Raw genomic sequence first — 21,031 nt, forward strand, 5'->3', positions numbered from 1 at the left:
ATAAAAATAGGAATAGAAGGAAAAAAAAGTGGGGCCAGTTTGCCAGCATGGCAAAAGAGGATATAGCTGGAGTTGAGTTTAAAGAAGAAACAGAAGAGAATCCGTGAACTGGCAGATCCATCCACGTGGATCTCCTCCTGTCATTCTTCTCTCTCCTTTATCCCTCAATCTACAATATATTTAGTTGTCCCTCTCTTACGCAAAATAAGATGAAATTAGACTCGTAAAGTGAGTGTTTTTTTTTTTAATTAAAAAGTGAGTGATTTATGCTAGGCTTCTCCTATATGTTGATAAAATATAAACTCGTTGTTGATAAAAAAGTGTATTAGCGTATTGAGAAACTTGTTTTCATTTTAGATGTCCTAGGAGACTTCAAAATACTAGTGTCTAGTGTCGGGCTACGACTTAGGGTTTAGGGGAATTTTTGAAGAAAGAAATAGTGACATCGTCGAAACAAAGATACAATCACGCGACATCAATTATAGCATAAAAAAAAATCTAGGCCCAAAATTATATACCAATCTAATCGAAAAAAAATAATCGCATCTACGAAAAACTTTTTCCTGAATATATTTAGAAAACGAAAAGAAAAAACAAAAGACAAAGACCACAAGAAATGTTTTCAATTCACTGGAGACTTCAGCAGACGTAATAAGTAACACAGAGGAGATGATATAACTCATAGCAAGTACTTGTACAATGATTGCGATTCAATTTAGATATTTAAACGAGTAAAGCAAAATGGGATGGTGGCGCAGTTGGCTAGCGCGTAGGTCTCATAGCTACTGAGTGATCCTGAGGTCGAGAGTTCGAGCCTCTCTCATCCCATATTTTTTTTTCTTTTCAAGACAGCCCATAATAGGCCCAATTTCAATATACTCCCCGGAATTACGTGGAACGGAAAAAATGAAAAATCATTGATGCGTCAGCGTCACAGATCAATAACCTGTGGGAGATTTTGTATATGCCATCACAAAGCGAGAGTAGTTACCCAGACCAAGTCCATATCGTTTGAAACTATATTAACATATGAACCAACGATATGGGCCTCTTCCTGGCCCGTTCACTATTTCTACAATCGGCGACACGGTTCCTATCTTGCGTTTGCAATGGTATAACCGGTTCACTAAACTTTATAAAAACCAAACCGAAATTCGAAGAGCGAGCCTGATAGAGAGACTCGAGAGCATTAAAAGGCAAAAAAAGTTATCGGAATTTGCATCTTTTTTGAAACCGTCTGTTGGTCCGGCGTTTGCGACGGACGTGTTCACGGCGGTGACTTCCATGGACGGCGAAAACCTCGGCAATCATCAGCCCAACTTTGAAGGTGGTTCTGGAGACCGTTTATCAGCCGAATCTTTGCCGTTAATCGATACGCGCCTCCTGTCCCAGTCAGAACTTCGCGCTCTCTCTCCGTCTTCTTCTTCTTCGGCGTCCCTCGCTGCTTCCGCCGGTGTAGACGACGATTTGACGCCAAAGATTGATCGCTCCGTCTTCAATGAGTCCGCTGGCAGTCGGAAACAGACGTTTCTCCGCGTCCGCCTTGCGCGCGATCCTCCACCACCGAGACCTCCGTCGCCGCAACGCCGAAGAGACGATTCCTCCCGTGAAGAGAAATCGCAAGTCGCATCGCTTCTCAGATCTCTGTTCTCTGTCGATTCGTTTCAGAGGAATGCGGAAGAAGACGAAGGAGAGGAAGAGGTCGAAGAAAAGGAAGGTCAGCCGCTGATTTCTTTACCGATCCATAATAATGGAAATGTGTACCGGAATCCGTATTTTGATTCGGTTAAGAACGTTCAGGGAATATCCGAGAATGAAACGAGGAGGAGGCCAGGGCGGCCGAGAAAGATTCGGAACCCTAGCGATGGGGTTTTGGATTCGTATGCGGATGAATCGGAGAGGGAAGGAACTCTGTCTGTAGATAAAACTCGTAGCAATTTAGGAACAGAGAGTGGATATGATGCTTCAGGAATCTCCATGGACTCAAATCCAGGCAAGAGAAAGAGAGGCCGTCCAAGAAAGAGTGGAGATGGCTGCAAAAGCGAAGATAAGGAAGAGATTGTGAGCTTGGAGAACAGAGAAGGTACAATGGTGGATCTCTCTGCCTTGGCTAATAATGAAGAGGATCCATATGGAGAGGAGCTGAGGAGGATCACGGTAGGGTTGGGGACAAAGGAAGAGTTGTTAGCTTTCTTGGAACAGGTGAATGGTGAATGGGTGAATGCTGGGAAGAAGAAGAAAGTTGTGAAAGCTTGTGATTACGGAGGATACTTGCCCAGAGGATGGAAACTTATGCTCTGCATCAAAAAGAAAGGGAGCATTCAGTGGCTGGCTTGTCGCAGATACATAAGGTATAATAAATGTTCATCCTAATCGTTTCTAGATTCTGATTTAGACCTGAGATTAGCTGTGAGATCTTCTTGGTTATAGCAAGGAATAGTAACTAAGCACTAGATTTCCTCTATGGATTCAGAAATCGTACATAGTATGGTGTTTTAGTTTCTGCTGCTAGACTTTTGATTGTCCCTCTTTTTTGTTTTCTATCTCCTTGAACATAAGCACTAGAACATGTCTTCTTAGCCGTTTTATGAATCTAGCTGTTGTTATCACTATTAGTTCATGATTTAAGAATTTTTCCTCTGTCGTTATGGTTATGTATTCACTGTCTATACAGTCCTGATGGGCAGGAGTTTGCAACCTGCAAGGAAGTCTCCACGTATCTGCAGTCTCTTGTTGAATCCCAAAGCAAGAACCGGCTCAATTCCTTTCAATCTGACAACCACACTCTAGGAGAACCAGTGATGGGTAACGAATCTTTAGTAGGTAACTCTGATTCCATGGACTTGCCTGTTTCGAACCCTGAAACGAACCAGAACCGTGGAAGTGAGAGAACCAGCAGCGAGGTGCTTGGTGAAGCAAAAGGCGGAGAAAATGGCGATATAATAGATCCTGTGAAAACCAGTTTGGTGGAGGAAGATGGTAAAATGATCCCTAGAGCAGAATTTCTTAATGGAGACAACGAAGACGATATGAAGAAAAGAGATGATAACATGGAGAATTTGGCGGCTTTATTGAACTAATTGTTTTCTCATTGCAGTTCAGATTTTGCGTTTCATGCAACCAAAGCATGTTTTAGCTGACACAGGAGTATAGAATTTGAAAGGTACATTTGTACAAAACAATTGACAGAAACCAAGTTGAAACAAATATTCAGCCTGATTTTTCATCATAAAAAAAAGAAGTAAAAATCGTCAGAAATTAGTTAAATTGAATTTGTTTTTTTTTTCAGTACCCTCTAAGAGTGAATTTAAATTCTGTTTCGTAATTTGTACTAAACAGAAAAGAACAAATTCTAATGGTCGACAAGAGGACGTGTCTTTCTCCGTTTGTCACGTTAGCGTTTTGCGTTGTTTTAGTTGCCAATCTTCGAACCATATGGGTTCAATTGAACAATATCTTTCTTTTAGGCTTTTTGTGCGTAAAAAATGATGAAAACGTGGAGGTTACTTTTATAATTTCACAACTTTAGTTTTCAGAGTTTGTTGACTAAAAAAAGGTAGATCCAACGGCCAGTATATTACCATCGTCAGAGCATCCTAGGGTTACTACTAATCTCGAAATCAAATCGAGCATCCATTGTTGTTTCAGAATTCACAGAGAGAAAGAGAACAGAGAAAAAAAAAAGGCATGGAGAGTGAGAGGGAAAAGCAGGTTTACTTGGCCAAGCTCTCTGAGCAAACCGAAAGATACGATGGTATTTTTTTCCACTCTCTATGAACGTTTTCGATCTCTGGATCTCTCTTTACTGTTTTGACGCGATAATGATTTGTCAATGCTTCTGAAACTCAGATCTTTTATTTCTCTGATGATATGATGAATGTTTTTGTTCGACTTGATTTGGTTTACATCTCCAAGATTTTGATTTCCACTTGTTTTCTGGGATGTTGATTGGTCTGGATTTAGAGATTTAGACGAGCCCTTGCTTATTGTGTTCGCTTTGACATAGTAATTCCTTGGTTATTGTTTACGCTTTGATCTTTAGTTGCTCTGATCAGTCTTGATCTTTAGTTGCTCTGATCAGTCTTGATCTTATGTACTTGATCGAATCTCATAGCATGTATCCATGCTATTACAAAGGTGGCTAGTATGAAATAGATCTATGTTTTCACTTGCTGTCAGTATAACAGTGATAAATTTTCTGGAATCAGTTTGCTTTGGTGCTGGATATTTGCTTTTAAAAAAAAAATTCTTAGCTACATATTCCATTTGGTTCGAGTCATTGGTTAAGTGAAGATCTGATTCTGCGTAGTAATCTAGATTGCAAACTAGAAAATATTGTAAGTGTATGGCAAACTAAGAAGCGAAACCACAGCTTAGGGTTTTTTTTTTACGTGATTTGAGCTGCTTAGTTATTTTGGTCCATGTTTTGGGTTTTCTTACTTGAATTTTTTTTGTTGCAGAAATGGTTGAGGCGATGAAGAAAGTTGCTCAGCTTGATGTGGAGCTCACGGTAGAGGAGAGGAATCTAGTATCTGTTGGGTACAAGAATGTGATTGGCGCAAGGAGAGCATCGTGGAGAATACTATCCTCCATTGAGCAAAAGGAAGAGTCCAAGGGAAATGAGGAAAATGTCAAGAGGCTTAAGAGTTACCGGAAGAGGGTTGAAGATGAGCTTGCCAAAGTTTGTAATGACATCTTGTCCGTCATCGATAAGCACCTCATTCCATCGTCTAAAGCTGTGGAGTCGACTGTCTTTTTCTACAAAATGTAAGTCATCATATGCCTCTTTATTCGGTGTTCATTTTTGCACCGAAATTTGGTATGACCTTGGGTAATTGTGGTGCTTGAAGGCGCAAAATGTGACTAAGAATATATATGTTTGAGTTCTTACATAGGCTCCACTCTTTCTTATGTTTTGTCCTGAAATGAAGTTGATCCACGGGTCTGAGATTTATGAACATAGTTTCCCTATTTGTTTCACCGTTTTGGCTTTACTTTTCTGTTCGTTCTATGTAGGAAAGGTGATTATTACCGCTATCTGGCAGAGTTCAGTTCTGGTACTGAACGCAAGGAAGCTGCAGATCACTCTCTTGAGGCATACAAGGTACTTCGATCATGTTTCTGTCTTTGTTTTTTGTTTTTATTGTGCCTTCCTTCTTATATGTGAGCTCGGAAAAAAAAACTGAACAATATGCTTATCTTTCGTACTGGCAATGTAGGCTGCTGTTGCTGCTGCAGAGACGGGTTTGGCACCAACACATCCAGTTAGACTTGGCTTAGCATTGAACTTTTCGGTTTTCTACTATGAGATCTTAAACTCTCCTGAAAGGTTTGTTTTGGTTCACTCATTTTTGGAAAGAACATAAAATGGAATCGGTGGTGTCACTCTCTAACACGCTGAAACTATGTGATGTACAGTGCATGCCAATTGGCTAAGCAAGCATTCGATGATGCGATTGCTGAACTTGACAGCCTCAACGAGGAATCATACAAAGACAGCACTCTTATTATGCAGCTACTTAGAGACAATCTCACCTTGTGGACTTCAGACCTCCCAGAGGATGGAGGTAAGACTTAATTTTTATTTCCCTATCTGCCTCTGATGATAGGTAGTTTCCTTAGAATCAAATGAGCCTTTTGAATCTTGTTCTTTCTTGAACTGCTAAGAGCCTCAACTTTGATTAGAAATATTGTTATGTTGATGCTTGGGAACTCAACCTTCTTTTTTTTGTTCTCTCAGAAGAGCGATCCAAAGGTGATGAGCCTCAAGAAGAGGTATAGAACGCTATTTTTCGGTTAAAGTTTAAGCTAGTAAAAAAAATATGTCTGCCTTTGCATTGACAATTAGACACTCATGGAAGTACTGGTTTCATTGCAGAACTAAATCCTGAATCCTCTGTGACAAGAGAAACGACTGTTGATGCATCCTGAGAAGACAGCAAGCGTCGTTGCTCGAAACACTGGAAAATGTGTAATTTTTATTCTATGTCTTTCTTGATCACGTTTTCGAATCTTGGCTTTTTACTAAACAACACTTCGTAGTCGTACCTTCAAAAACTCTCTTATGATGGTTGGATTGTGTAATTTGCTTCTTCGTTGTTGAGTTGAGACACCGCATTTTGGGTTTTGATCACTTTTGACGAATTAAGAACCTTGAGAGGTAAAATGAAATGGTTTCAGGTGAATAAATAGTTTGTTTATGTTGCAAAATTCATGAAAGTCTTGAGTTGTAGAGTATTATTAGCACCAGCACACAAAAAAAAAAAGCGTGTTGCATGTTGGAGATTTCGAATTAATTGCACTTGCACACATGGACATAAAAATTACATAATGTAGTCAAGTAAAGCTCATACACAACAAATATAACATATTCTTTTTCATTTATTAAAGAGGTTTAACAAATTCGAACCTAATCCAAAAGTACTTTCACATATATGAATAACCTAATATTTATATCACGGTAATCAAAATAACAAATCAACCAATAGTAATAACACAATCCCCATCATCACCCACCACAAGTCACCCACATTTCCCTCTCTCCTTTGTTTTTTTTTTTTCATTTTCTTGTCGTCCTTAAAACACACAATTTACAAAACAACGAACGCACATAAGCTATAGCAAGAAGCTGTCATGAATCGAAAATTCAGACCGGTCCAAACCGGACGAAAATCATCAGAGTCGAATCCAGTCAAGCAAGCTTGTGTCCCTGATGAATCTTGATTGAGAATGCGGGTTTATTATAATCTTTAAGAAACCATCTCTCCTGTAAAAATCCTTTCAGAGTTTGTCATCTGAATCGGACTACGACACAAGATATGTCGTCTTTACTCTCTCTTCTCAATGCTTCAGCTGTTAATTCCTTTGCCGCCTTCTGTGGATCTTTCACCCTTTTAGCTATCTCCATTGCCTCTTCATTTGACATCACCTGTTTACATCATTTCAAACAACAAGTTAACAAGAGATTACAAAAGAGTTTCACTCGAGAGCAGAGAGAATAAGATGTCATTTTTACCTTCCAAATGCCATCACTGGCCAGGACTAGAACATCTGTCTGGCTATCTACAGTAGCATCTCGAATGTCAGGTTCTGAACTCAAATGTGTCTTAAGGCCCTTGTCTCCAAAGGCACGAGACACGGCTAATTGACCATTCACCCGAGGAACATCACCTGTTACATCACAACCACGGAATCCTTGTCAGCAATCATTATCTAGATAATGATCAAGAACGATAAAAGCTACTGTATCAGATTAGCTATTTACCTGGTAGATTGGATACAAATCCACCTCTATCCTCAATGCTCGACCTTTCAGTACGGGGCTCATGATCTGTACTCATCTGCATCGTTGTGCCTCCTCGAGAAAGAACTGCTCGTGAATCGCCAACATTAGCTATCCACAGCTTTCTCCCATTGATCAATATAGCGGTCACAGCTGTAGACCCACCACGGCCCAAGTCAGAACTATTCGATAGAATGGCCTGGTCTGTCTTCTCATAAGCTTTTAAAATAGACCTTCGAGGATCCACCCAGAACTCTCCCTGAGATAAAAAAAACTTAAGCATAGGGTAAGCAGCTAAATGATAATCCTCGATTTGGCATACAAAAAATAAGTGAAGTAAAGCCTTTTACCTCCTTTAGGATATTGGAGAAGAGGTGCTTCTGCAAGTAGGCAGGGACAGTATCACCCATATGACCATCATAAATTGCAAATAGCCCCAATTCATGGTCTTGGATGTTGATGAAGTTAGCTACATGATAATCCTCCATGGGATGGTTAGCTTTCCCTTTAACTAGACTAAAGCCATACTTGATCAACCCTTCATCACTTCTTCCTTTACCCGACCGAGATGATGATTGTCCTCCCACAACCTAAACCAGACCCAAGAAAAAAATAATAAAAGAGATCAGATCTTCACTTCAAAAATCGCTCTTCTTTTATTGAAGGCACCTAAAAATATTAAGGTCTATTCTACAATCATAAAAATTTAGATAAAAGAAGATTTTTTCCATACAAACTACATAACACAATCTCTTTCAAGAAGATTCAGACAAGGATCAGAAACACTCTGAACACATCAGTAATAGCAAATGAAGCTTTTGCGAACTTTGTCTTAACAATCTGTTTCTGGAAGATCATTTCTTAACAAGCTATTACACTACAACCTCGGAAGACGCGGTTTCTTACTAATTTCCACTGCCTGATATGTTTCTCCACTCGTTCAGAGAAAAGTGGGGAAAAACAGAGATATGACCGATCCAGGACAAACAATTTTACAAATATAAAAAAATTATATCTGAGACAGCTCAAGGATGGGAAAAAAAAGCAAAGAATTTTAGTGAAAATATTTACCTCGGAAGCGGAAGTGAAGCAACAGAATTTTCCCATTTGAATCGAAGAAAGTCTTCGAGTTATCAACCTAATTCAACTTCGCGGATTTATTCTAATAAACAAACAATCTGCAAAAAAAAAAATCATGAACCAAAATCAAAAGGGGAAAATCATTATTCAGCAGCTCAGAAATGAAAAACGAAGAAGCAAATCGAAAAGGGGATTTTACCTGAAATAAACCCTAATCTGGTTCAATCGGAGGTAGCAACGATAAATCTACAAAAGTCTTCTGCGACGAAGTCTTCGCTCTCTTTCGTTAATGTCTTTTTCCTACGCGAAAATTTTATATATTCATTGAAGGAAACCAAAAAAAAAAAAGATATGTTGAGCTATCTGTATTTTTCTTGACATTGCATTGGCGTGCTTCATAAATCTTAAATCTCTGCTTTACGCCCCATATTATGGAATTGACCTAGACACTTAACACTTTTCTTCTTGGCGTCTAACATTTACAAAAGTTAAAATAAGTGGCTAGAAATACTTTCTTTACATTTAACTGTTTCTTTTTGGCGAGGTAATGAATTTCATAAATATATATATATATATATATGGATTGCCTTCCATTAAACTAAACTAAAATGAGGGTGTAGATATCTACAATAGGACTTCCTGGACAAAAGTAAGAAAAAACAGAAAATATGGGCGAAACTTAAGATAAATGTAAATGAAACTAGATGGGGAGAAAATGGGATATGGAGCAAAAGAGTAGTCTGGTCAAAGACAATTAAAAAGCTGCCATTTAAATCAGTAGCCTTGGCTATTTAGCATGTTGACTTCCTCTTCCTTTTCATTTATGTCATTTCCTTAACCATCTCAGTTCTTTTTTGTATGCGTTTTCACTTTTCACTCTTTGGACATCCAAAATGTTGGAAAAGAAGAAAAAAAACTTTTGTGAGTATAAAGACTAAAGTAAACGTATGTTTTCGTTTTCACTAGTCGTTTCGTAGAAAGACATATAAACATTAACTAGTTTATCCAATTTGGTTTTCATCGCTTAAACGATTGCGTTAAACTTACCTTTTGCTTTTACCGCGCTATGGACCGTAATGAAAATTTTAGAAGTTTATGATAATTATTTTAATTTTGGCCAAGTTTATGATATTTAAAAATCATAAAATATGAGGTCGCTTCTTATTACCAGAATCTCAACGTATCAAGGAATGCGACAAGATAGTTGAAAGGGTCAAAGGTAGGGCTTGTACGCGCTTACTAGCCATCTTTTGTTGGTTCATTTAATGTGATTCGCACACATTTCATGACTTTTGACACTTTAAATTAGGTTTTTTTTTTTTCTAATTAAACACATCACTAGCTAGCTAGTTCCCTGATTTATGCATACATAAATATTTGATTGCTAAACAAGAGATTTGTTGCCGGAAAAAAATATTTTTGGTCGTCTAATCCTCCGTGATGTGTTCCTCTAAACTAGGTGTAGGTATGATTTATTTTCCAATTATGAGCCCAGCCTATTATTTAAGAGAAGTTAGATCAAGCTAAACTAGTAAACTTATTATTTCATTTGGTATTACAAACACAAAATTCGAAATTCTAACTTTTACGTTTTCAGAACAACAACTATTTGTATTTTAAACTTATTATAAAGATGAACAATACAATTTTTTCTAATAATAAAGACATAAGATTAAATGTGTAATAAGTATAACAAAATATGAGTGTGACAAAAAAAAAGTATAACAAAATATGAGAAGAACATGGAATGAGTTGAACCCAATTTCGGACATGAAGAAAGGGTGTCATTGCGAATAGATGAGATTAATAATCTGATTTATCGTCTCTTGACTATGAATTTTGGTCGCTACTTTCGATTAAAGTTCCGTTCGTATATTCTTCGATTTACGGGCCAAATCAGAGCGCAACGGACTTTTGATGGACCGGTCTTTTCGCGGGTAAATTATGGGCCGAGTAAATAAAATCTAAAAAAAGCGTTAAGGGTATTTTCGACATTTCAGAAAACCCTCAGCCGCATAAGCAAGCATCTTCGTCTTCTTCGAGTCTTCCTCTTGCTTCTTTCGTTTCTAGGTTGGCCAGTGAGAGAAAAGAGAGAGAGAGAGAGAGATGAGGCTCATATCGCACAACCTGCTTTCCTGCAACATCAAAGGAGTCAAAAACGGCTTTCCTCTGAAGATCGAAGTCGGAGAAGTGATTCAAAAGGAAGTCGATTTCAACGCTGATTTTCTCAGGCACATGTTCGCGAAGATCGAGTGGAAGGCTCTCGTGGAAGGCGCTCGCTCAATGGGATACACCGAGTTACCGGAAGATTCGCCGGACGCGACGGTCCTTGATTCCGCCGACGATTCCTTCCTGAGGAAACTCCACCACGCGTTGCTCGAGCTTCATCTTGAGGAAGGCGCGCTTGTCTGCCCCGAGACTGGACGGAAGTTCCCGGTGAGCAAGGGAATCCCCAATATGCTTCTCCATGAGGATGAGGTTTAATTATATATTTTTTTTTGGTTCCTATCTGTAATTTACCGTCTATGATGAGTTTTTTTGGGGGTTTTTGTTAGAGTTTCTGGGTTTAATTGCTTAATGTATTTGTGATGTGAACCTTTTTAGTAAGATATAATCCATTCGCATCAGTTTCTGGATGTTGAAATTGCTTTGTCTGCTTGATGGCTTATAGAGAAGATTGTATTGGACAAATCGATGATTGATCCCCGTATTTACTTGTGCATCTAGATTGTGCTTAGGGGTGATCATCTTAAACCCTCTTTTTAACTCAAAATCTTTTGCCATGAAGCTCATAAAGCACCGGCTTTGGTTATCAACTTATTCACAGATCAATCTCACCTAGTTTGAAAAGATGTGGTTTGCTTCATTGCAAGGTCGACTCGATCATGGCTCTTTTACACTATGTCAATGGTCAGCCAGAAAAACAGCTTAAAGGGAACAGAAAGGGAGTCACATTGCTGGCAAAATATATCTAATCCAACGAAAATACAGCTGATTTGAAAACAGAATTTCCTAGTGTATACTAGTTACAAAACCAAGTTTTGGCGAGATAACAGTAACACAAAATCACACAATCAAACTAACACACACTAGAACTACAATTACCGAGTGTTGATATATTGGTTATAAAACCAAGTTTGGCGAGATAACACTATAACGCAAAATCACACAATCAAACTAACACACTCGAACTACAACTACACAATCAAACTACTCTACTACGGTAATGCTACTACTAGATCCCGCCAAGAGCTCCTTCCATGTACTTACAAGTTCCGGAAAAGTTGTGTCGTCCCCATCTTTGTCCTCTTCCAATTCACTGGGTATCCACTTTTGTTCTGTGAGTGAGGTAAGAACAGAGACAATGTGACTCATCTCTGGCCTCTGTTCAGGTTCCTTAGCGCAGCAATGACTGGCCAGTTCAGCCACTTCGTTGATGCTGCCTCGGGTCTCTTCCTTGACCTCGATGGTCATGTCAATGAGCTTTGAGGAAGAGTCTTTATCGACAAGCATTTTCCGGAACCAAATGGAAATGTGGAGATTATCTTCAGATCGCTTCTCGTCTAGAGCTTTCTGGCCCGTTATCAGCTCCATGAGGATGACTCCGAAACTGTAAACATCAGCCTTTCGGGTCACCCGTCCTGTCACTACAATGAGAAATGATTCAGCTGTCACTAATATATATATATATATATATTAGTGATCAGAAGTAAAAATCGATAGACAAAAGGAGAAGACCATACAGGCATATTCCGGTGAAATGTAACCATGCGTTCCGACTGATTTGGTCCTGAATGATTCTTTGCCTTCCTCTGTTAACCGGACCAAACCAAAATCGGATACCTTGGCTCGCATATTGTCTCCCAGCAGAATGTTTGTCGGTTTTAGGTCTCTGTGGATGTAGCTTTGATTTTGCCGAGCCAACGTATGCAGATACTCTAACCCTCTAGCAACATCCAATGCAATGGTAAGCCGTGTAGTCCAGTCGAGTTGTTTCAGACCTTCATCCTCCCAGTCAAAAAGATGTCTACTTAAGGTCCCCTGTCGCATGTAGTGGTATACCAAAAGCCTCTCATTTCCTTGAAGACAATACCCATGGAGACCCACAAGGTTACGATGATTAACCTTAGTTAGCACGCTAACCTCAGCTTCGAACTCATCGATACCTTTTCCGCCAATAGACGATTGATCCATCCTCTTCACCGCAATCTCTATGCCGTCCCGCATTTTACCCTTATAAACCGTTCTGAATCCACCTCTACCAATGATATTATGATCGCCAAAGTCATCCGTGGCATCCCTCAGAATCTGATACGAAATCACATTGTTCTCTGTTTCCATGATCTCAATATCGACACCAGATTGCTGAGTTTCAATCGGCTCTGTCAGCCTGTTAGATTGATTCTTTCTCACAGCCAAATACAGAGCAATACCGATTCCTCCAATGATAACCAAACAAACGACGACAGCCCCAATTAGAAGTCCCTCAACAACTGATATTTTCTTGTTCCTTGTGTTCCAAGAAACATCCATCTGTGGATTCCCTACCGTGTCTATAACGATATTCCAAATCTGTGGCACTTTTCCATGTAGCTGATTATAAGAAACATCAAGAATTTCCAAGTTCTTCAACGTAAACAGCTCCATAGGAATGGTCCCGGTGAGATGATTATGTGAAAGATCAAGCACCTTAAGAGAGGTGAGATCTGCAAACCTCCGAGAGATGTTACCGGTCAGATTCATGGAGATAAATGTGATGGACGTGATGTTACCTTCTAAACAGCTGATCCCATACCAGTTCTGACAAGGGTCATCCCCTTTCCAACTATGCGCAAATACTGGCGGGAAACCGTATTCTCTGGCAATTGATAGCAGAGTGACTCTCGGATCACAAGTACCTCTGGAGAATCTAATAAACCGTAACTGCTGCTCCCTGTACTTAAACGTGCCTCCACATAAACCACGAAACAGAGCAGATAAAACATGAAACCCAATCTTCTCATCCTCGACAAGTGAGAGCGTTGGGGACTTCAAAAGAAGAAGTGTTAGTTTTTCATCATACAAACCATGGCCATTAGGGCAACACAATCTGAAAATAATTTAGAATTGGTTCACTGAAATGAACGAGCCATAATCTAAGCAACTTTAGAGTATAAACAATGTCCCATTGGGATAATTCACACACTGATCATAATGCCTGAAAAATATGTGCATTGGTCGGATCTGAAACCCATTGATAACCAATTTACCATAGAGTCACCTGATCACTGTATTTCCAGTAGAGTTACCAGTTATATTGAACAAGTTACAAGGGAAATCAAAGAACAGAACACCATGAAACTCGAAAGAAAAGAAAAATACGGACCATTTAGAAAGCGACATTGATGAAGAGGAGAACCCGTGCACCGTCCCTTGATCAAGGCAAAGGTCGGCGTCTTTGCCGGAGATATACTAATTCCCGGAGAAAACTTTGCAAGAAACTCTGAAAAGTTTGTAAGGACCTTGAATCCGGAGGATATAAATATGTTTGTACCGATCTATAATGAACTCAGATTTTGTTGTCACTGATTGAAACGCAGGCGACAGTCCAAATTTACCAACGATCGCTTGCTGTGAGTTGGATCTATACTTTACTTTGGATTTTGCTGTTAGTTTAAAACGCAGGCGAAAGTCTAATTAGTTAAAACGAAGATTTTCCATTAACGTCCATTATTTTTTTTTTCGTTCCATAAAAGGTTAAAGCAGTATTTGATCCTTGAAATAGTAAGTTTGTAGGCCATGGCATTGCCAAACAAATTTTTCTAAACTCTCTTTTCAATATCGCGTCCTAAACCACTCTACCAGTCGCCGGCGTGGCGTTAGTCGGCCACCGGAGATATTTTGATAAAATCGGTTAAGGAGGTAAGAATCTCAGAGAAAGAGAGAGTTGCAGAGGTGAGAGTAGGAGAGTCGCTGGTCAAGAAGAAAAAGAGAAATAGGAGGGAAAAAACATATAATATATATATATAATATATATATATATATATATATAACTATTTAAAAAAATGGGAAGCGAACCCCCGCGCTAAATTTATCAAAAAACGGAAAATAACCACCAATCAAACCAGAGACTTCATCAAAATTCCGGTTCACTCTATAACACTTGGATTTTATCCTATATTATTTGATTATACATACTAGCAGTGATATAACAATTGGATTCTGGTTCACTCCATAATAATAGAGACTGTTTCTTTCCTAAAACGAATATTATGTTGCAGGAGCATTCAGTAATTACATTCCGAGACTTATTATTATAAGATTAAAACTAATGTCGGACCCACATCCTGAATATTATTGGCTTCACCAAAAATATTAAATATAACATACGGTATGTGTAAGAAACCATCTAGCTCAACTGGTTGGTGAAACTAAATTGTTCAAGCCCACTGAGTGTCCTACTTTTTGTTTTAATTTTTTTGTAACAAATTCTATTTCATCATCTTCTCACGTTTCCATAAATGTAAAAAAAAAATTCCTTTTTCATAAATAATTTTATTTCCTTACGCGCCAAAAAAAAAACAAGAAAACAATATGTTCCTATTTTTCTTTCAATATTTATATAAAATAGCAATTACAATTATAAGACTGAAATTGTTATGTGCAAATGCAATATACAATTTATGTTAATATCACTACAAATGGGTAAATCACTACAAGATTTATGAAAAAATAGAAGGTGACTAAAAAATAATAGAGAATTATCTTATAAAGTCATTGCGGAAAGAAATATAAAAAAACTTACAGACAAGAACAAAAATAAGAATCATAGACTGTGTCGAATCTCTGAATGTAAGAGAGGATCATTTGGGTTGGAAATAAAAGTTAAGGGAAACACATAAAAACGTTCCTTCTTACAATAGTCCATTTTGAACTCAAGTTATGCCCTAAGAAACCATTTCTACAATATATTTAGAAATTTGGGGTTCAAAAATTTATTTCTTAAATATTTGCGGCATGAGGCTAATTAATAACTCATCTGTAAGATGAAACCTGAATATAAACTTATAAAAGTTAAAAAGTAAGTTGATTTTTGTTGCAACTCTGAATCATAAATATTACTAGTATATATAACATTGATGAAGATGAAATATATTAGATAATTTCTCTAAATATTTTACATTCGTTGAAGCTTTTTTTATTTAGTGGTTGATTAAGAACTTATTAATGTTTTTTTTTCACAAAGTCTGAGGTTTTTTTTTGTTGTAGAAACAAAGTCTGAGGTTTGTTGCAAATTATGCATATATTAATGGAAACAAATTTATAGATAACTCTAGCATGGTGAAATTAAGAATGTAATTGTCTATCATGAGAATTAGGTATAACCGTTTATTGTGGAATTTTGTGATGCATATAGATTTGTCTGAAATTATATGTGGATAGAATATCGTCATATTTTCAAATATATCAAATATCGTCATATTTTCAAATATTACAGAAAGTTAAATTTGCTTGTCTGAGTTAATATCATAATTTATAATATGATTGTAAATTGAATTAGCATCCTGTAAATAATATTTCAGACGACAAATATATATATCTAAATAATATAAAGCACGTAAGGCAGGTTTTGTAGTTTTATCTCATAATTTCGTACATGCAAATCTTATCAATAAAATTTACTGAATATCCTTAGGAAGATATAAACAATTTCTCTCATTTTATTGATTTTCTTCTTCAATCATGTTTTAAATCTATAATCAACAAATTTAAGTGAACGCACTATTCGTCTATTAACACATTTTTTTAACGCTGCATTCATTAAATTTAAAATATCAAGAGTGAAAAGGAACACCAACAAGCATCCAACAAAAGAGATAGCTCCCACGAGTAGGGGAGACACAAATACCTCAGAATATATCAGAGGTTTAACTCCACATAATACGAATTAATGCAAATTAGTTGAAGAAAATTTATCGAAATTTTTTGTGTTGTGTTGTGGAAGTTATTTCTTGTAGTCTCGTATATCAAGGAAGTTATTTAGTCTACCGTAAATGTGGACCATGTGGTACATGTAAAATTATATATTATGGACTCTTATGATACAGAGAATTGTCTGATGTGGAATCATCCGTGGAGGAGCTATTCGTCATGTTTCTAAATGTTGCTAATACTTCGATTCGCGAATCTCGACTAAAATCATCAAAATTATATACCTGATGGCGCAAAAAAAAAAATTATTGAATGATTCAACATTACTATTTCTATTATTTATTGATAGATTTTTTTATCATTGATTACTCCATCTTTACTCATTTTCTTTAGTCAACAGTCGTTATGTGTTTAACAAAAAGAAAACAGTCATTATGTCATATTCTTCTTTGATCGGTTTTGGTAGTTTCATTTTATTTGGTACCAGAGCTACGCGCAAGTTTTCTTTAATGTGATACATTCAATAGTTTTATGTTTTTTTTTTTACCAATATTTGTTGAGTATCTTTGATTTTTTTTTTTGTAATGTGTTAAAGTGGACATTTAGATTTACTAATAAACGATTAACAATTCCCACTTTACTCAGCTTCCGGATGGTCCTCATGTCATCATCCTCCTTGTAATCCTTCTTCAGCTCTTCCTCTGTGTCCACCTGTTTCCACAACAGCCATTACAACTCCAAGCAGACCTCCAATGTTCTTATTTAATACTTCCTTTTGTCGCTCAAATACATCCTCCTAACAATGTGACCCATAATATTATGATTATCAACACCACTAAAAAAAGAAATTGAAGTTTGCAGCGAACATTAGCTGGGTGAGACTTTTAGCTTGTCAAACAATCGGTTTCTCAAAAAATCACTAAACAAGATCTACACAATTGACCACCAGAAAACGGACTTGTTTCTTTTGGATTAGCAAAATAAATCAATGGTAATGTAGTTTGAGAAGTAAGACCTTAACATCCAATACACTCATAGCTCTGCCATTAAATTCAAAAATAAGACCTACGCCCTGAGTCATGATCAAACATAGCTAAGCATTTGATATTACGTCAATATTCATCTATAGTGGATATATAAATAACCCAAAAATCTAATAGCCAAAAAAAATCCTATAGAGAAACATAAACTGATAAAAGTGATGTTATATGGTTGATCCATGTGACCCTGTTAAGAGCACCATCAACTTTTATAAAGACGTCTACATTTGTTACCAATAATATAATGGGTTTAGATATTCAAGAGACATGAAGTGAAGAAAACCTTCACTACGGTTAAAGTTTTCAAATATGATAAACTTACTTACCTTTGATGCTGAGATGTCCAAACGAATCCATTGATGCCTGATTACAAATTTGGTGAATCCTGATAAGAATGAGAATGCGAAACAATTTTTCCTAAAAAGGGAAAGAAAACAATTTTTTTTTATGAATCATACATGTACATATACCTGTGTTCTATCGCGTATGAGATATCGACAAAAACGATAGATGCAAAATCTTCGACATGGAAGAAGCTAGATCCAAAGACTCCATCCCCTTTGTAGAATCTTAATTGACCATTGAATGGTTTTTTGTAGAGAAATCGAAATTAGCTAGCACCTGAAATTTTTTTAAAAAAAATACTGTACACGAAAATATTGTATATAAGAGAAGATGAAGAGAGGGATACGCTCAGTACATTTAGGAGTCCACGTGGCACTCTCGCATATGATGAAGTATCGCAAGCTAGAAAGTGCTCTTCATCTTTTTTATAGTAGATTTTGACTTGATCTTTATCATAAAGGTCATGATAATGTAAAATGCCATTTTCATTTAATAGATTTGAGTGATTCAAACTGTTTTGATGAATTTTCTGATTTTAAAGATTCAAATTTTAAGATTTTGAATGACATTGCATAAAGAAATGATAAAGTTTCCTTAAATCAGCCAAAATCATTAAAATTTTATTAAAACTTAAATGGGGTCAACTATTTGGTTCAATACACCCTCTTTAATTCTTTCAAATTTGGATATTTGTTGCAGAGACTATGGACTATAATTAATGCAAAGGTTTTTTATTTTGCTAAAGATTAATGCAAGATTAACATGAGATATATTAGACACTTTTGCAATCTGAATTTTAAGGTAAGTAGATTCCTTTCTCTTTTCAAGAAATTAAAATAGGAATGGATGTACCGACCTAATCTCTTATATAAAGGGAGATGGTCATGCAATTTGATCTAAAACCAAGAAGGAAAACCAACAATAGAGCTATAGTGACAATGATGTCAGCACAAAAGTTTCAACTTGCATCTCTGCTCTTAGTTATTTCTCTTCTTTTTTCTCAATCAGCTGGTAAATATTTTCTTCCTTTCTTTTATCATTTGAAAACAAAGGGAATGCTACATAGAATGAGCATGTAAAAAGGGAATTCAAATTTCTTGATGTTATGTGTTTTAATTTATTATTATTTATTTTTTTTAAACAAGGGTAATTTTTTTTTTGTTTTTCAGCAAACAGATGTATCTATAAAGGTCCTTCTAAAACTGATGACGACTGCAAGAAGATATGCACTGGCCCTGGGGAAGATCCATCTTTTTTGTTATGCATTACTGGCCCCCCAATGAATGGCAAATGTTGTTGTAAACATCCAAATCAGAAAGATAGTCTTGTTCTACCATGATACATCCATACGTTTGTATCATCACCTATCATAAATTTAAAATCAATAAAAACTAATGTTTGGATCGAATTATTTTTTTCATGTCTAAGTATGCTATATGTCATCATATACAACAAAAATGAAGACAATTATCACACAACAATGCAAGATTATTATAGTTTATAACAAATATTAGATAAAACTTGTTGGTTCCCTCAGTTAAAACGTGTTTAACGACACTGAGATTGTAAACAGTTAATTTCTTGTAAAATTTTGATGAGGTGATTTCATCATGTGTCCGAAGAGGAAATCTGCTGGAGTGAGTGTGTTTTGATCAAGGTGGAGAATATTGTGATATGATCAAAATTATGAGATTCGGTTATTGAGTTTAGGGTTGGTTAAACCGGAAGGATCAATTCCGGTTATCGAGGGTTCGATTCAAATGAGGAGAAACACGCTTAATGAAGTGGATGGTTTGTTTGTGACAAGACTCTGGGCAACAGGAAGGGTTTTCTAGTTACGACTTTCTTGTCGTTATATTATTATATACTCTGCATCGTCTTCTGTTCTCATGTATTCCGATTCCATTTCTCTTGATCTTGAGCTCGATTCTTGTTGTATGAGCGTTGAGAGTAATTGAAGTAATTTTTAATATTTGTATTGTTACGGTCTACTAAGGAATTGATGATGTCTCGGTGATGTGTTTTTGTGATTCTAACTTGATCAGGTTGAAATTTTCACCAAAGACTTGTACACCAAGTATTATAGAGATATGCTCAGATTGCAAAGAAGAATCAAAGGGCCAAATGTTGACCATTCAAGAGTAGCAAACATCCTTCTTTGGTATTGCAAGAAGAATTATAGACCTTCAAAGGAAAAAAGTAAGTGGTTCATAAGATCCATCATAAGATGAATCTCTTAAGGGTTTACATAACGGGGTAACATTGCAAGAAGAGAGGCAAGGAGTTGAAGTGCAGTTACAGTGTAGGACTAGCCTCTTATAAAGGCAAAAGAAACACATGTGTCAAATGTTTTGATTTTTTTTTTTGTTGTTGTGATCTTTCAGTTGTAATAAAAGAGACACACATACTTATGTACATATATGCCCACCCGGTGTATGGCGATTGCCAATTATAATCAAAATCAAATTTCTCTAATTAATTTTGATTTGGCGATTAGCCCAAACCTCACACGTCTTTCTATTTTAGGAGTCGATTATACACAAACAGACTATCACTCTAAATTCTGAACAGCGTGCTGCTCCAGTAGAATTAAGTCAACACAAGGATAATCTGTAACTATATATTAGCAAAACATGATAACTTTCTGTCATTTTTCTTATATTTTACTCATATTTTGCATATGTTTTGCATATTTTTATCAATTTATTTTCTTTCTTCTTATTTCAATTTTTTTCTTTGGATAGTAACAATTGATAGAATTTTAAATAAAAAGTAAACTCATTAAATTCACTAAGAGTAATACCAATTTGATGTTTTGAAAATATTTGATATGTAATTATATTGATTACCTATGGAGACCCACAAGTTTACGATGATCTTAGTTAGCACGCTAACCTCACCTTCAAACTCATCAATACCTTTTCCACCAATAGACAGAGTGATCCATCCTCTTCACCGCAATATCTATGCCGTCCCGAATTTTACCCTTATAAACTGCTCTGAATCCACCTCTCCCAATGATATTATCATTGCCAAAGTCGTCTGTGGCATCCCTTAGAATCTGATATGGAATCATATTGTTCTCGGTTTCCATGATCTCATTGTCGACACCAAATTGCTGAGTATGCATCGTTTCAATCGGTTCTGTCGGCCTGTTAGATTGATTCTTTCTCACAACCAAATAGAGAGCAATACCAACTCCTCCAACGAGAAGCAAACAAACCACAGCCCCAATGAGAAGTCCCTCAACAACTGATATCTTCTTGTTCCTTGTGTGCGAAGAAACATCAATAAAGTTAGTCTCAATCTGCGGATTCCATTCAGTGTCTATAACCATATTCGTAATCTGTGGCACTTTTCCATGTAGCCGATT

The 21,031-nt window shown here is 36.6% G+C and overlaps 5 protein-coding genes, 1 long non-coding RNA gene and 1 other non-coding gene across 7 annotated transcripts; 5 read left to right on the forward strand and 2 right to left on the reverse strand.

Annotated features, from left to right (window-relative positions):
• The first annotated feature begins 743 nt into the window (after positions 1-743).
• TRNAM-CAU lies at positions 744-828 on the forward strand. The gene is given in 2 exon segments: positions 744-781; positions 793-828. It is a non-coding gene; the product is annotated as a tRNA-Met (tRNA).
• A 366-nt stretch (positions 829-1,194) lies between these two features.
• On the forward strand, positions 1,195-3,210 carry LOC18992713 (methyl-CpG-binding domain-containing protein 8). Its single transcript, XM_006416147.2, has 2 exons — positions 1,195-2,351; positions 2,675-3,210. The coding sequence occupies exons 1-2, from the start codon at positions 1,285-1,287 to the stop codon at positions 3,078-3,080; spliced, it is 1,473 nt and encodes a 490-aa protein (XP_006416210.2). The 5' UTR covers positions 1,195-1,284; the 3' UTR covers positions 3,081-3,210.
• Positions 3,211-3,604: 394 nt separating this feature from the next.
• LOC18992714 (14-3-3-like protein GF14 epsilon) lies at positions 3,605-6,205 on the forward strand. The gene is made up of 7 exons (XM_006416148.2): positions 3,605-3,754; positions 4,461-4,767; positions 5,017-5,104; positions 5,220-5,329; positions 5,419-5,567; positions 5,741-5,775; positions 5,879-6,205. The coding sequence occupies exons 1-7, from the start codon at positions 3,688-3,690 to the stop codon at positions 5,882-5,884; spliced, it is 762 nt and encodes a 253-aa protein (XP_006416211.1). The 5' UTR covers positions 3,605-3,687; the 3' UTR covers positions 5,885-6,205.
• A 225-nt stretch (positions 6,206-6,430) lies between these two features.
• On the reverse strand, positions 6,431-8,685 carry LOC18992715 (probable protein phosphatase 2C 9). The gene is made up of 6 exons (XM_006416149.2): positions 8,562-8,685; positions 8,354-8,460; positions 7,633-7,872; positions 7,265-7,541; positions 7,016-7,170; positions 6,431-6,928 (listed from the first exon to the last, which is right to left on the reverse strand). The coding sequence occupies exons 2-6, from the start codon at positions 8,387-8,389 to the stop codon at positions 6,791-6,793; spliced, it is 846 nt and encodes a 281-aa protein (XP_006416212.1). The 5' UTR covers positions 8,390-8,460; positions 8,562-8,685; the 3' UTR covers positions 6,431-6,790.
• Positions 8,686-10,394: 1,709 nt separating this feature from the next.
• On the forward strand, positions 10,395-11,056 carry LOC18992716 (multifunctional methyltransferase subunit TRM112 homolog A). The gene has a single exon (XM_006416150.2). It carries the CDS (start codon positions 10,469-10,471, stop codon positions 10,844-10,846), a length of 378 nt encoding a protein of 125 aa, XP_006416213.1. The 5' UTR covers positions 10,395-10,468; the 3' UTR covers positions 10,847-11,056.
• Positions 11,057-11,572: 516 nt separating this feature from the next.
• On the reverse strand, positions 11,573-13,744 carry LOC18992717 (receptor-like kinase TMK2). Its single transcript, XM_024152277.1, has 3 exons — positions 13,623-13,744; positions 12,106-13,451; positions 11,573-12,009 (listed from the first exon to the last, which is right to left on the reverse strand). The coding sequence occupies exons 1-3, from the start codon at positions 13,742-13,744 to the stop codon at positions 11,573-11,575; spliced, it is 1,905 nt and encodes a 634-aa protein (XP_024008045.1).
• Positions 13,745-18,531: 4,787 nt separating this feature from the next.
• LOC18992718 lies at positions 18,532-19,062 on the forward strand. The gene is made up of 2 exons (XR_002898145.1): positions 18,532-18,669; positions 18,828-19,062. It is a non-coding gene; the product is annotated as an uncharacterized LOC18992718 (long non-coding RNA).
• Positions 19,063-21,031: the final 1,969 nt, after the last annotated feature.

Source organism: Eutrema salsugineum, unplaced genomic scaffold (genome assembly GCF_000478725.1).
Source record: "Eutrema salsugineum unplaced genomic scaffold, Eutsalg1_0 scaffold_5, whole genome shotgun sequence".
Taxonomy (NCBI): domain Eukaryota; kingdom Viridiplantae; phylum Streptophyta; class Magnoliopsida; order Brassicales; family Brassicaceae; genus Eutrema; species Eutrema salsugineum.

Excerpts from the sequence above, each read along its gene's own strand:
- LOC18992713 (XM_006416147.2), top strand. The coding sequence starts at position 1,285 with ATGGACGGCGAAAACCTCGGCAATCATCAGCCCAACTTTGAAGGTGGT. Across the intron at positions 2,352-2,674 it reads GCTTGTCGCAGATACATAAG|TCCTGATGGGCAGGAGTTTG; the intron begins GTATAATAAATG and ends CTGTCTATACAG.
- LOC18992714 (XM_006416148.2), top strand. The coding sequence starts at position 3,688 with ATGGAGAGTGAGAGGGAAAAGCAGGTTTACTTGGCCAAGCTCTCTGAG. Across the intron at positions 3,755-4,460 it reads GCAAACCGAAAGATACGATG|AAATGGTTGAGGCGATGAAG; the intron begins GTATTTTTTTCC and ends TTTTTGTTGCAG. Across the intron at positions 5,105-5,219 it reads ACTCTCTTGAGGCATACAAG|GCTGCTGTTGCTGCTGCAGA; the intron begins GTACTTCGATCA and ends CTGGCAATGTAG.
- LOC18992715 (XM_006416149.2), bottom strand. The coding sequence starts at position 8,389 with ATGGGAAAATTCTGTTGCTTCACTTCCGCTTCCGAG. Across the intron at positions 7,171-7,264 it reads ATTTGTATCCAATCTACCAG|GTGATGTTCCTCGGGTGAAT; the intron begins GTAAATAGCTAA and ends GTGATGTAACAG. Across the intron at positions 6,929-7,015 it reads CCAGTGATGGCATTTGGAAG|GTGATGTCAAATGAAGAGGC; the intron begins GTAAAAATGACA and ends TGATGTAAACAG.
- LOC18992716 (XM_006416150.2), top strand. The coding sequence starts at position 10,469 with ATGAGGCTCATATCGCACAACCTGCTTTCCTGCAACATCAAAGGAGTC.
- LOC18992717 (XM_024152277.1), bottom strand. The coding sequence starts at position 13,744 with ATGTCGCTTTCTAAATGGTCCGTATTTTTCTTTTCTTTCGAGTTTCAT. Across the intron at positions 13,452-13,622 it reads ACTGGAAATACAGTGATCAG|ATTGTGTTGCCCTAATGGCC; the intron begins GTGACTCTATGG and ends AATTATTTTCAG. Across the intron at positions 12,010-12,105 it reads CATTTCACCGGAATATGCCT|TGACAGGACGGGTGACCCGA; the intron begins GTATGGTCTTCT and ends TTCTCATTGTAG.